At 44.3% G+C, this 12,577-nt stretch overlaps 1 protein-coding gene across 1 annotated transcript in view; it reads left to right on the forward strand.

Moving 5' to 3' along the window:
• Positions 1-12,286, forward strand: part of LOC308586741 (serine/threonine-protein kinase TNNI3K) — a 165,393-nt gene extending 153,107 nt beyond the window's left edge. Inside the window, exons 25-26 of the mRNA XM_081193729.1 lie at positions 8,386-8,465; positions 11,366-12,286. Coding sequence (XP_081049855.1) covers positions 8,386-8,465; positions 11,366-11,442 — 157 coding nt within the window. The 3' untranslated portion in view covers positions 11,443-12,286. The remainder of the gene's footprint in view (positions 1-8,385; positions 8,466-11,365) is intronic.
• The last annotated feature ends 291 nt before the right edge of the window (positions 12,287-12,577 follow it).

The raw sequence follows: 12,577 nt of genomic DNA on the forward strand, positions 1-12,577 counted from the left end.
CCTCCAACAATTCTTCATGTAGTCATAGGCTGCCTTTGGTCTAAATGTCCCCTCTTCACACTAGTCTCCCAGTCTCAGAATGACTGGGCCTAGCAAGTTGTAGTATTCCCTCCCCACAGAGGTGCGCCTGGCATCTTCATTATGCAGTTTCTGCTGCAGGCAGAAGAAACACCTCTGACACATGAGATATACAGGCAATTCCCCATTTGCACAGGCTGTGTGTATTCTGAGTCATTGTGCGCGTCAGCAGTCAAACGTCAGCCCATTCCACCCCCTTCCAGGACCGAAAACTATGTGTGCGTCGGCAGTCGTGTGTCAATCAGGCATGTTCAGAATGGTCCCACCCTATTCTTGCCACTGTCAATTGTTTTAAACTGTACTGTATTTTAATACTGTATTTAAAATTTTTGTAATCTATCCTAGGACCTTATGCTGAAAGGTGGGTAATAATTTAAACAGCAACAACAATAATTAGGAGGAGCAGTTGCTCATGAAGCAACAGAATAATTCACTGAGCTGATTTGGTTTTGCTCAAGCAGGAAATTTCAGAACCAGGCTTTTATATCCTCTTGCTGATGACAAAAGTGGGAAGGAATTGGGGGGGGCATGTTTGGAGACCTAAACAGGGGTTAAACAAGGCTTCATTTCACCTGAGTCAGAAACCCAGTTTGGCACCTCCTCCACATGCATTTGCGCGTGCACACACAGACAGGCTGGCACCCCTCTGGAGGCTGCACCCGGGTCTTCACTCTGGCTAGCTGCCTCATAGCTATTGCTCTGCCCAAAACATTTTGTCTTTTTAAACACATCTAGCAGAATGAAATTTGCATCATAAGAACACAGGATCATCCCTGCTGGATCAGGCCCATCTAGTCCAGCACCCAGTTCTCATTGTGGCTCACCAGATGCCCCCGGGGACAAGCAGAACCTGAGCATCATAGAAGCAACGAGTATCCTAGGCCTACTGCCTCTGGCAATGGAGGGAGAACACAGCCATTGTGGCTAGTAGCTACTGATAGCCTTGTCCTCCATGAATTTGCCTAATCCTCTCTTAAAGCCATCCAAACTGGGGGTCATTATTCCCACCTCTTGTGAGAGCGAATTCCATAGTTTAGCTTCACACTGTGTGAATAAGTGCTTTCCTTTATCCTGAATCTTGTAGCTTTTTCCTGCTTCATTACATGGCATGGCCCTAATATTATGAGAGAGGGAGGGCAAACTTTTCTTTCTTTACTTTCTCCACACCATCCATGGTCGTATACACCTCTTATTCACCTTTTCTCTAAGCTAAAAAGTTGTAACCTCTTAGGGGATCTGCACTGTGCATCCAAAGGTGGAAAGACAGGCTTTCCACAGGCTGTCTGCCCTTTGCTGACAGTGGCCAGTCATAGTATGCAGTCATGCTAAATGTTTAACTTCCTGTCACTTGGATAACTGATTGAGTTGCCCTTTTGGTTTCATGGTTTTATGTGCGAACAGGGATAGATTAATGAGCTCCACCACAGAAAAATATTTGAGAAGTAAGTGAAGCTGATGACACGTTACTTTACAGTTTAGCGGAATTCAACAAATCTGATTCTATTATCCTGTCAAGTTCCGCAAAAGAGACCTTGAAAGCATAAAAAAGAAGAAGAGAGAGAGAATCTTTAATCGAACCCAGAAGCTATGAATGCAGCTACGGAGTTCAGCTGTGTTAGCTGGTGACAGACCTTTGTTTTCTTCCCCATCTTGTGAAGTAAATAATATCCCCAAAGACTAATTAAGTTTCTGCAAAGTCCTGTCTTAGTAACACAGCTCCTTTCTGCTCTTTGAGAAAAGAGTGTCAGTGTCCTGGAATCATGGCTAATGATTTTTTTTAAAAAAAATACATATATATTTTCAAAAGACACTTCAAGGTTTATGCAAGCAAATTCACTGAAGGCAGACCAAGTGGAGGGAGGGGGTGATCTGTTTTCAAAAGCACAGAACTCAACTCAGGTTATTATTTTTTCCCTAGGACATTTAAAAACCAACAGCCACTTTTTAACCCAACTGAGTATCAGCTTTGTTCTGATAGATGTAGCCTTGCATGAATGTCTTGAAGTGTTTGGGCACAGTCACGGATCTCTTGTGCAACTGAACACTGAACTTAACCAACTCTTTGTGTAATTGGGAAGGGAAAAGTAACTTGAGATAGTGTCACTTAATATCACACACACACACACACACACACACACACACACACACACACACAATTCAAAGGTTTCGTTCCCTCACCCTCCATGGCTGCCACCACTGACCCAGCTCTGGAACGGTAAGTGAGAGAGCTCCAAATTCAACTACTGTCTGTGGTGGCATGACCTTAACCTTATTGTTACTCCATGAATCGGGAGGTGGGGAACCTGTGGTCCGCTGGATGTTGCTGGACCACACAAATCCCATCTACTGGCCATGCTTAGTGGGGCTGATGGGATCAACATCTAGAGAACCACAGGTTCCCTATCCCTGCCATGAATGAATGAGTGGGCCTCCTTACCTTAAGGCACACCCTTTCCATATAACCCCCTAACCAGTTAGATCAGTACTAGGGGACCCTGCTCTTTGTTTCTTCCACCACCACCTGAGGGATGGCAGGTGAGCACTTCAGATGCCTAGAAGCAGGTGCGCAGTCGAGCTTCCTGGATCGTGGGATGCTTTCCTGAGGGAAGGCTTGCATCACCTCCATTAGCGGTCCACCATTCCATATCCCACACTATCCCTCAAGCTCCCATGGGTTTTGAGGAGCAGATGTTCAGTGGGTGCAGGGAGCTGCGGAGGGAAGGGTGAGGCTGGAGAAACTCCATTCTGCAAACATGCATGGTAGTGTTTGACCCCTCTAGCTTGCCATACCAGGATTTGTCTGTGTCAGCTCTTGGGCACGGTGAGTTACTTAGTCTGCTGTGAGCAGCGTGGGCTTGCAGCGTGGCTTTTCCCTCCATAACCTTTCATATTTAAGTTGTGTTTGCTACATGTATCCTCCGTGTGGCCTTCTGTTCCACTCACAGAGTTACAATTAGGATCCAAGTAATGGATTGTATAGTAATTGCTTTCAGAGGAGCTTGCAAGCAAGGATTATGACCTAAGTCACTGCTGAAACTTGGCATAGTGGTTAATCAAAGGCACCCAATTGCTAGAAAGGTCTGAAAAGGGCCTGTTCTACATCTTTCCCTCAAAAATAAGTACATGAAACCTTTTCCCAGGGCCATGGTTCCATGACTTGCTTTCTCTACAGTTTTTATAGCCTTGCTGTGTTCCTTCTTACACAACTTTTTAACCTGGCTAAAGAATCTTGAGCTCATAATTCTTTGATTAGCTCTCAGCTATCATGCTGCACATGCACAGGAACATCAGCCTCTTTCACAGAGTATCCATGTTGCACAGCCCGTCTGATAAAACCTTTGCAGTCTGCTGTTATGCGCCTAGGTGCTCAGCAAGACTTTTTTTTTTCCTGGGTAGCCCAGTTTCCTCTTAATTTTAATTACTGCAAAAGTACCAAGCATTGTTGATCTAAAAAAAAGAACAAGCCTGCCATCTTTCAGACCTTAAGCAAATGTGAGGGGGACGGGGGGGGGGGGTCGAGAAGGCCACAGCAGAGAAGTTGTCCCAGATTTGCACTGATGCTCTCTTTGAATTTTCACGGCACATACACCTCTCCGCCGGCAGCCTCATGCAATAATACAGCAGGCTCGCTAATCATCTTGCTGCTGTTTTTCCCCCCAAGCCTTGGAGCCATGGCCAGTGGCTCAGTGCTAATGAGAGGAATCTGGGTATGATCTTTGCATCCTCCACAGGTGTGTCTCTGAGACAGAGCGCAACAGGCACACAGGTGAAGGGAGCTGCACTCCCCCCCCCAGCCCAACACACAGATTATCCTATGGCTTTACAAGGACAGGAGATGGGAGGGATGTTTCTGAGCACAAGATTGAGAGAGAGAGAGAGAGAGAGAGAGAGACTTAAAAATGCTGCATGAAGGTCTTTAATGAACCATGAGAAGCCAATAACCACTGAAAGGCAGTGGGGCTCGAGAGCACCAAGAAGCTTGTCTAGCAGCGGGGAGACTAGTCTGCAGCCGCTCAGCTTTAGGGGCTGCCGCCTGCACTTTCAACAAGCCAGACTCCAAATGAGGCAGCTGTTCCAAGCAGGTATAAATAAAAGATGTGGTGTTCCTATGGGAACCTTTGGCATATTGGATTACCTATTCCCCAGCTAGAGTTTCCTTTCAGTTAAGTTTCTGTGCGAAAATCCTACACTTCAGGGTGTGCTTTTAAGAGGCGGATTGTGGAGTTGTTTATTTCTGACTGTATATCCGTGGCCCTGATAATCTTTCTGCCCTTGGAAGTACCCATTTGGTTATGGGGCCCAGAGCTGCAAAGCTGACCATTCCCCAGGCCTCCTAAGCAAGCTGTGTAAAGTCAGGAAGGCAGTATTTATCCCACACCGAAAGAGGAAAATAAAAGCGAATTGCTGCCACGGGGAATCTGGAGTGCCTGCCACCTGGTTTTCACCTTTAATAAGGAGGAAAACGTCAAAAGTCAGCCATCTACATGGTTATACCTCTTTGTCTATCTATCTCAGTACAGTGGTACCTCAAGTTACATACACTTCAGGTTACATACGGTTCAGGTTACAGACTCTGCTAACCCAGAAATAGTGCTTACAGGTTAAGAACTTTGCTTCAGGATGAGAACAGAAATCGTGCTCCAGCGGCGCGGCAGCAGCAGGAGGCCCCATTAGCTAAAGTGGTGCTTCAGGTTAAGAACAGTTTCAGGTTAAGTACGGACCTCCGGAACGAATTAAGTACTTAACCCAAGGTACCACTGTACTGCCTACTCTGACATGCTGCAGCTCTCCAGAATCTCTGGCAAATGCATTCCACATCACAGGTACCTAATCTTCCCAGAAGTGGGCTTCCTACATGTGGTTTCTTGGTCACACTACAGGAAGACAAAGTGATAGCATACAGGAAGCAGTACACCTATAAACACACATGTTCATATTCCTTAAATCTTCGTGATAACTGCCAGAATGTCTTCCTGGCAAGCCACTCATTTCAGGATTCCCATTGCATGTTTCCTGGGTTGGATCCAGACATTGCTTTCCAGGGCTAGAATGGACGCATCCACAGGAAGCTTCTGATCCAGTGGTGGGTGGAGATCTCGCCAATAGCGGAGGAAGTGATTTTTGCAGATTCCCCCTCAGCTCTCTGGAACAGTGTGAGAGGGGGCAGGGGAAGCATGAAAAGTTGCTTCTACACTTCCGCTAGCAGGAAAGTCCTGAGTGGAGCTCTTAATACAGGATGCTCCCACCAGTGGTAGCCAAGCCTGAGCCCAACCATTTTTAAGGCAACTTGGGCTGTGGAAATGTGACAGCTGCAGCCCACGAAGCAGCCATTAGGGCAAGCTTATATTTTACACACACACACACACACACACACACACACACACACACACACACACGTGAGGTAGAAGCACCAAGCAGCTGCTGATGTTTCTGCTTTCCCCCATATCTCACTGGCTCTTGGACAACACTCTGAAAAAGTCAGCAGAATCCCAAACCAATTAGGTCAGTCTGGAGTTCTCAAACATCCATATTAAGATTACAAGAGAAGCCAGCATGGCTTGATGCTCTGAGTTCCGACCATATACCAGTTTCTCACCTTCTGATGTAGCAGAATTTGCTGAACAAATTATTTGCATGCATTCCTTGGATAGCACTCCTATAGGAGAAAATCCGGTATATTTGCCCTAACAAAAATGAAGATCTTTTTTTTAAAAAAAAAAAAAAAGTTGGTATCACAGACATGTTTGTCTTCTACGTGTTATGATTGAATGTGTGAATGCTTCTTTCTGTCCTTTTACCTGGCATTTGCCCGCCTTTGCCTGCCTTGATATAATAGATGCATCCCGAAGCTGTACACCTTAGTCATTTTCTCCATTCTTCCCAGTTTATCAGCAATCTAAGCTGGCAGTTCAAACAGTGTTGCTAAATGGTGCCCCTGCAAAGCAATAGCCTGACCCAGAAATCATGAAGTGTTTGTGTGTAGAGAGTTTGAGGCAATGTCTTATGTCTGACAGCCACGTTGACTAATATTAATGCTGGGTTGATGGTGAGCTCTGCGTTTGACCTTGGCCCCCATTAGATTTCGTTGCTTGAGCACAGTTTAGGAACCATACATTAGTTTTCATTTAGGTAAATGTGGAGCTGGATTAGTGACAGAGACACTCCACATAGCATGAATGAATAAATGGATTGAATTAGGCTAATAAATGAAGAAGCCATTTCAATTCAGCAGGGACCCTGCAGCTCTAACAATGTGGATTTCCTCTTCCACTAGCCACAGAGTAGAGTTGCAGGTTATACATTACATGGACAGGGAGCAACTTGTGTCTCACATTGCATTGTATGGGCATTTGGTTTCAGGGTTATAAATAGGACTGGGATTAAAGCAGAATGCCTTCTCTGAACAATCATAGTATTAAGAATTATGGGGTGGAATTCAACATTGCAGTGTGATGAGTGTTCCATCTGTGCAAACATATCAGCTTGCCAGATGAAAGAATCCCCCTCTCCCTGCATGCTGCTCTGGGGCTCTCCCAACCCTCCCCCCACAACCAAATGGGGGGGGGGGCATGTGGCAAGGAGAGGAGAAAGTTCCATTGCACAAGTGGAAACTCTTGCACAGGGCTTTCCCTGACAGGGTTCAGTAGTTGAATCCCACCTATACTGTACAGGAAGCCCACAATTTATGCACATTTAACATGTGCACATTCAGCTTTACCACTTTTGGGGGGGATTAGAAAGACGTGGTGGAAAGGAGCTAATGTCCAGGAAAAAAGACTTTGGCAATCCCACCCACCATTGCACCCAATGTGTTTTGGCTTTAGGCATGATCCCAGGAACGTAACCCCCATGTAAGTTGAGGGCTTAATATATTTTGGAACACTCTGCTTTGAAATAGTGGTCCATTTGTTGGTGAATGTTGCTAGCTAGTTAAATGGCTTTTGTGGCCAGAATTTAAAGAAGAGTATCTTTGAGCATCTCCTGCTCAAAACCGCAGTCTGCCATGCAGTGTAGCAAGTAGATTTTTGCTGTTTAAAACAGGTTTCAATCCATCTATCTATCAATCAATACTACTGAGTGCACACAAAACATCAGACTTGCCTGAACTGGCTCCTTGGATCCAATTAATTACCCTTACTTTAATTCTCAGTATTGTCACCACTCTCCAGATAGCTAGATGGACAGACAGACAGTATTGCAAACTGTAATTCAAATATAATATTCTAACCAAGGTAAGTATAGGGATGGGTGAAAGTGTTGAGACATTTATGAAGGCAACATGGTCAGTTTTCCATAGCAACTGCTTTGATGAGACTTGGAGGGGAGTATTATGAAGAAGGAAACGTCATTGTATTTGGGCAATGATATCATGTAAAGGGGGAAAAAGGCACATTTTAGCAAGACTATATAGGTGCTATTAGAGTCTGCTAAAATGAGAGGGAAAGGGGAAAATATCAACACTGCAAATCCATACAGGCTCCACAGTTACAGGTATATTTACTGGCAGCAAGTCCTATGTGTACTTCCAGGAAGGTACATTTAGGAACAAAGCTTCAGTTTTTTCACCGGGAAAGGGAAAAAAATCTGCCAAACCAATATATAAATTTCTTACCTGCCATCAGTTAGAAATTGCCCTTATCAAAATCACCAAGGAAGGTACATTGCTGGGAATAATCCTTTCAGCTTGTCCTTTCAGCCACAACTTGACAACAAATTCTTTGAAGCTCTTGTTTTTTGAAAGAACCTCAGATAACTGCATACCTTACCATGAACAAGTAGAGACATATTGTTATGAATCCTCTGGATATTAATGTGCAGTTTGAGGCGTTATTTCACACTCTCTGGGCGTACTCAGTATCTGCTAGCCCATCATTTGAGAACAGCTGGTACAGGCAGTCTTTACCTGATTGCTTCCTAGGATAATGGAACATATTTTCAGTGAGCAACATTTGGATTTGCGTCTGAAGGGTGATGTTCTCTTTCACAAAGGAATTAGCATGCACGAACCTGATAGTACTGGGGTAGATACATTATTTATGGTATATTGGAATTGTCACCTAGAATTGTTCTTCAGGTCGAAAGCATTGTAGAACAAAACTCAAAATTCTGAGAAGTTGTTGTTCTGGAAATGTATTCCTTCTCCATCCATGTTATTTTTCTTCCTGTGCAATTGCTTCTTCTAAAAAGCCGGTTGTGTTTTCCGCTGGTGTTTTTTTTTAAAGGATGTTGTTTCTGTAGAAAAGCTCTAATATTACAAAGATAACATATTCAGTCATGTATAATGAAGACATCCTGTCAATTTTACAGCACTGGACAGCACCCTTCTCAAGGTCTTTCTCTGGAAGAAATGAGGAGAAATTTCCAGTACCCGCCTATTGACCGAAATGGTAAGAGGTCCCTCAGATGTTACAAAGTTCAGTTCTATTTATGGGCTAATCCATTTTCTTGGGATGAAACTGGCACACACACAAAAATTGGAAGTACACTGAAGATAGCAAACCGTCAGCTTCGGTAATAATATCTGTAAATGTTTCCATTACTGATTGTAGAAACGAGGCATGTGATAAGTTCCCCCAAGACTCGGGAAAAACTTTAACCACACCTTAGACCCTCCAGGGAGATTGTTGTGATTCCTGCCACCACTGGAGAGCCATTTTGCACTGAAAAGGTTTTAACTGTGCCTCTAAACTGTGAAATGTGAACACAATAAGCATGTCTACAAACAGAGGTGTCATTTAGGTACAGTTCTGGGAAGCTCTGATTGGTTGCAATTCTTTGTCAAGTGTTCATTGTAAGACCGGTTTGAGAGAGCCTTTGGCAAAGTGTCCTTGGCAGGCCCCCTTCATGGTTCAGAGGCAAACTTGCCTTGTAGCCCACAAAGTATCAGGTTTTTCCTCTTAACTAAGGAGTGGAAGCCTCCCACGATCTGCCATTTTATTTTTCCTATGATACCTGGGCATAGCAGAGCATTGTGGGGCAAGCAGAATAATGGCCAGAACAAAAGTGTGATTCTTTTTAAAAAAATAATAATAAAATAAATCCATTTATCATGAGTATTATTGAAATAATAATATATAGGACCACCAAATTTTTGTGATGCCCACCAGATTGTTTTCCTATAGTACCCTTGATTGACATCAAAACAAAGTGGTGTCAGCAAGCCAGTTTGTGGGTGCTGGAGCTCAGTGATTGGCAGGGGAAGGGGGGTCAAGGACAGACAGGGGTCAGTGAGGTGGACCCTGCTGGGTGTGGGGATATCAATCACAGATACCAAACCTGGAGCATTTTAGGAAGTCCAGGTTTCACCTGCATAATATTTGAAAGGGCCCTAATAGTATAAGAAACAGTAATGATAAGACTTCCAATAAGTGTCTTATATAGGGGACGTGGGTGGCGCTGTGGTCTAAACCACTGAGCCTAGAGCTTGCCAATCAGAAGGTCGGCGATTCAAATCCCTGTGACAGGGTGAGCTCCTGTTGTTCGGTCCCAGGTCCTGCCAACCTAGCAGTTTGAAAGCACATCAATGTACAAGTAGATAAACAGGTACCGCTCCGGCAGGAAGGTAAACAGCATTTCCATGTGCTACTCTGGTTTCGCCAAAAGCGGCCTAGTCATGCTGGCCACATGACCCGGAGAAACTGTCTGCAGACAAACGTCGGCTCCCTCGGGCCAGTAAAGTGAGATGAGCGCCACAGCCCCAGAGTCGTTCGCGACTGCACTTAACTGTCAGGGGTCCTTTACCTTTTTTAAGTGTCTTATTCCAATGAAAGACTCCTATAATGCAAAACTCTGGAGCTTGCTGCAGATCTTTGCTCAGAGACGTGTTGCAAGCTTCACATTACTATGTCACATATTGATTTCCACACACTACTAAGCCTCGTAGGAATACATGATTCTCACTGAGAGGGCAAGAGCTTCTGGGTTGTTTGTGAGAGAGAGTTCCACATGCATCCATGAGCTTGGAATTTAGAGACAAGTTTGAGAGGTTTTTAAGGCTGGAGTTACATAAGCTGAGCATCACTTAAAGACCTCTGGAAATGTCCTTGTTTTGAGCCACAACTCCTCAATGCTAGTTTTCTTTTATTTTCATTCTTTCTTTGAAAAGTTTTGTTGATATTTTTTCATGATACAATAATAAGAACGAACTCATCTAGAAAGAATAATAACCTGGAAAGAAAGATTAAAAGGAAAGAGAAAACTACAAGATTCTCTCTCACTTCTATATCTTAACTTTTATCCCATACACAAACAGGTGAACCCTTGCAGCTGTCACCTGGGATCATCCCTCTCTTCCCACAGCATCTCACCCTGTGAGATCTCCCCTTCCCCGCCTCTCACACAGGGTCTTCAATGCTAGTTTTCATTCCTTTGTGCAGTTGTGCTCTTTTGTTATACCCTGGTGCTGAATGTTGCAGCCTTTTAGGGCAGGTGCCAAATTATAGTACTATAGGGACTGTCCTGATATTAGACTTGGGTCCCGCTTTCCTCCACAAACTTTTAAAAGTATACTTTTTCTCTCCTGACCTTTTGGCCTTTGTACATAATATCTCCATATAATATTACCCTGATGTTTAGAAAGACAGGCTGCAACCCTGTACACTCTTTCCAGGGGGTGGGGTGGATAGTCCCGTTAAACTCAAATGGGTTTACTTCTAAGCAGGCATGCATAGGATTGCACTGTTAATGACTAGGCAAGGATGACAAATATTATAGCAGAAGAATAATAGTAGCAATCACATTTGACCAGTGGCCCAGATGGTAAAGGAATAATAATAGTCCTTAATAGACAACCTGGTACTTACAATAGCAGCTATTGTCATGATAATTGCCCAGGATTAAGGGCATAATTATTTCTGGCAGGCTGCTTATTGTTGACTATTGGATCTCCCATTCAAGGTCAAAATAGGTATATTTAAAAATCAAATAGAAATGTGACAGTGTATTTAAATACCTTGGTTCCCATTTTGTGTCGGCCACCAGTTTAAATGGCTATTGTGACTACACTGCATTTGAAAGGCCTGCGTATCTGTATTTCATATTTCGTCTCCTAGCATTTTCCCTCAGAGAATGGCATTAAACTTGGGCATTTCAGGTAGCAAAGAGATTTGCCCGAAACACATTTTCCTGGGAGCAAATCTGTGCATTGCTTATTTAGTTAGCGAAAACATCCTTTTATACCTTGATAAATACAGAGGCCTGTTGGAAGCGGAGAGGGGAGGGAGAAGGGTTTGCTGGGCTGAATGGCGTTTGTGACTCGCTCACCTGAGCTACTCTTCACCTTCCACAGGTTACGTGTCGGATCCCATGAGTACGATGCGATTTCATTCCTGCAGCAACAGCGGCAGCTTTGAAGACAGCGCCTGACAGCAGGAACCATCTACTTGCCGAGAGTTTCTCCACGAAGCAGCAGCAACAATTCTTCCTGGCGTCAACACAGCTCCCAGTCATCATATGTTACATCAAAGAGCCCCACGTTGGCTTGCTTATTTACTGATAGCTAATGCTTCCATCATAAATTGTTCTTCAACCATTCTCTTTCTGTACCAGCAATTTATAGGCAGTGGGGGGGGGGGAAATCTGTCAAAGTTTGGGGTTGTACCAAGTTTGCCCTTGGGATATACTGCATGCATGCCAGGGAACATAATCAGAGACTGGAATATTTTTTATTCATTACCCATGAGTTGGGAAAGAAAGGTAATTGTTACACTGTGGGAGGTCCCAATTTGGGGGCTTCCCATGGTGTGACAATTACCCTGCCTTTCTCACCTCAAGCTTAATGGAGAAAATAGATTGCTCAGCATCATGTCCCATGGGATGACCTCCTATCCTTCTCTTTCAGCTACAAGTCCCTGGGTCTCCTCTTTGTTGAAGCCTAGGCTAGTGGTTCCAGCATGCTGTATGGTCCTACTCTATCTAATGATGTCTATATCTTCCAGGGCTTCTTGCCTGATGCATCTCAAAGCACCCAACTAATTCAATGAGAAGTTCAGGTACAGATATGTTGTGGATGTCTTGGAGTCATACTGGAATGCAGTGTAGTTTAAAGTTGTATTATTCAGTTTAATCAGCTGATTGGTGCCAAGAGGCCGGGCTTGTCTTCCTGTGGCCGTTCTGTTTAAAGTTGCCAGTTTAACACATTATGTTAATCCTCTCTTGAATGTTCATTTGAGTTTTGCATAGCTCAACAATAAAACAATTGTGTAAATGAGGACAGAGTTCTTTATTCCCTTGCCCACCTCAGGGGACTAAAGGTAAAGGTACCCCTGCCCGTACGGGCCAGTCTTGCCAGACTCTAGGGTTGTGCGCTCATCTCACTCTATAGGCCGGGAGCCAGCGTTGTCCGCAGACACTTCCAGGTCACGTGGCCAGCGTGACAAGCTGCATCTGGCGAGCCAGCGCAGCACACGGAACGCCGTATACCTTCCCGCTGGTAAGCAGTCCCTATTTATCTCCTTGCACCCGGGGGTGCTTTCGAACTGCTAGGTTGGCAGGCACTGGG

This window comes from Podarcis bocagei (assembly GCF_964188305.1).
Source record: "Podarcis bocagei genome assembly, chromosome: 5".
NCBI classification, from domain to species: Eukaryota; Metazoa; Chordata; class Lepidosauria; order Squamata; family Lacertidae; genus Podarcis; species Podarcis bocagei.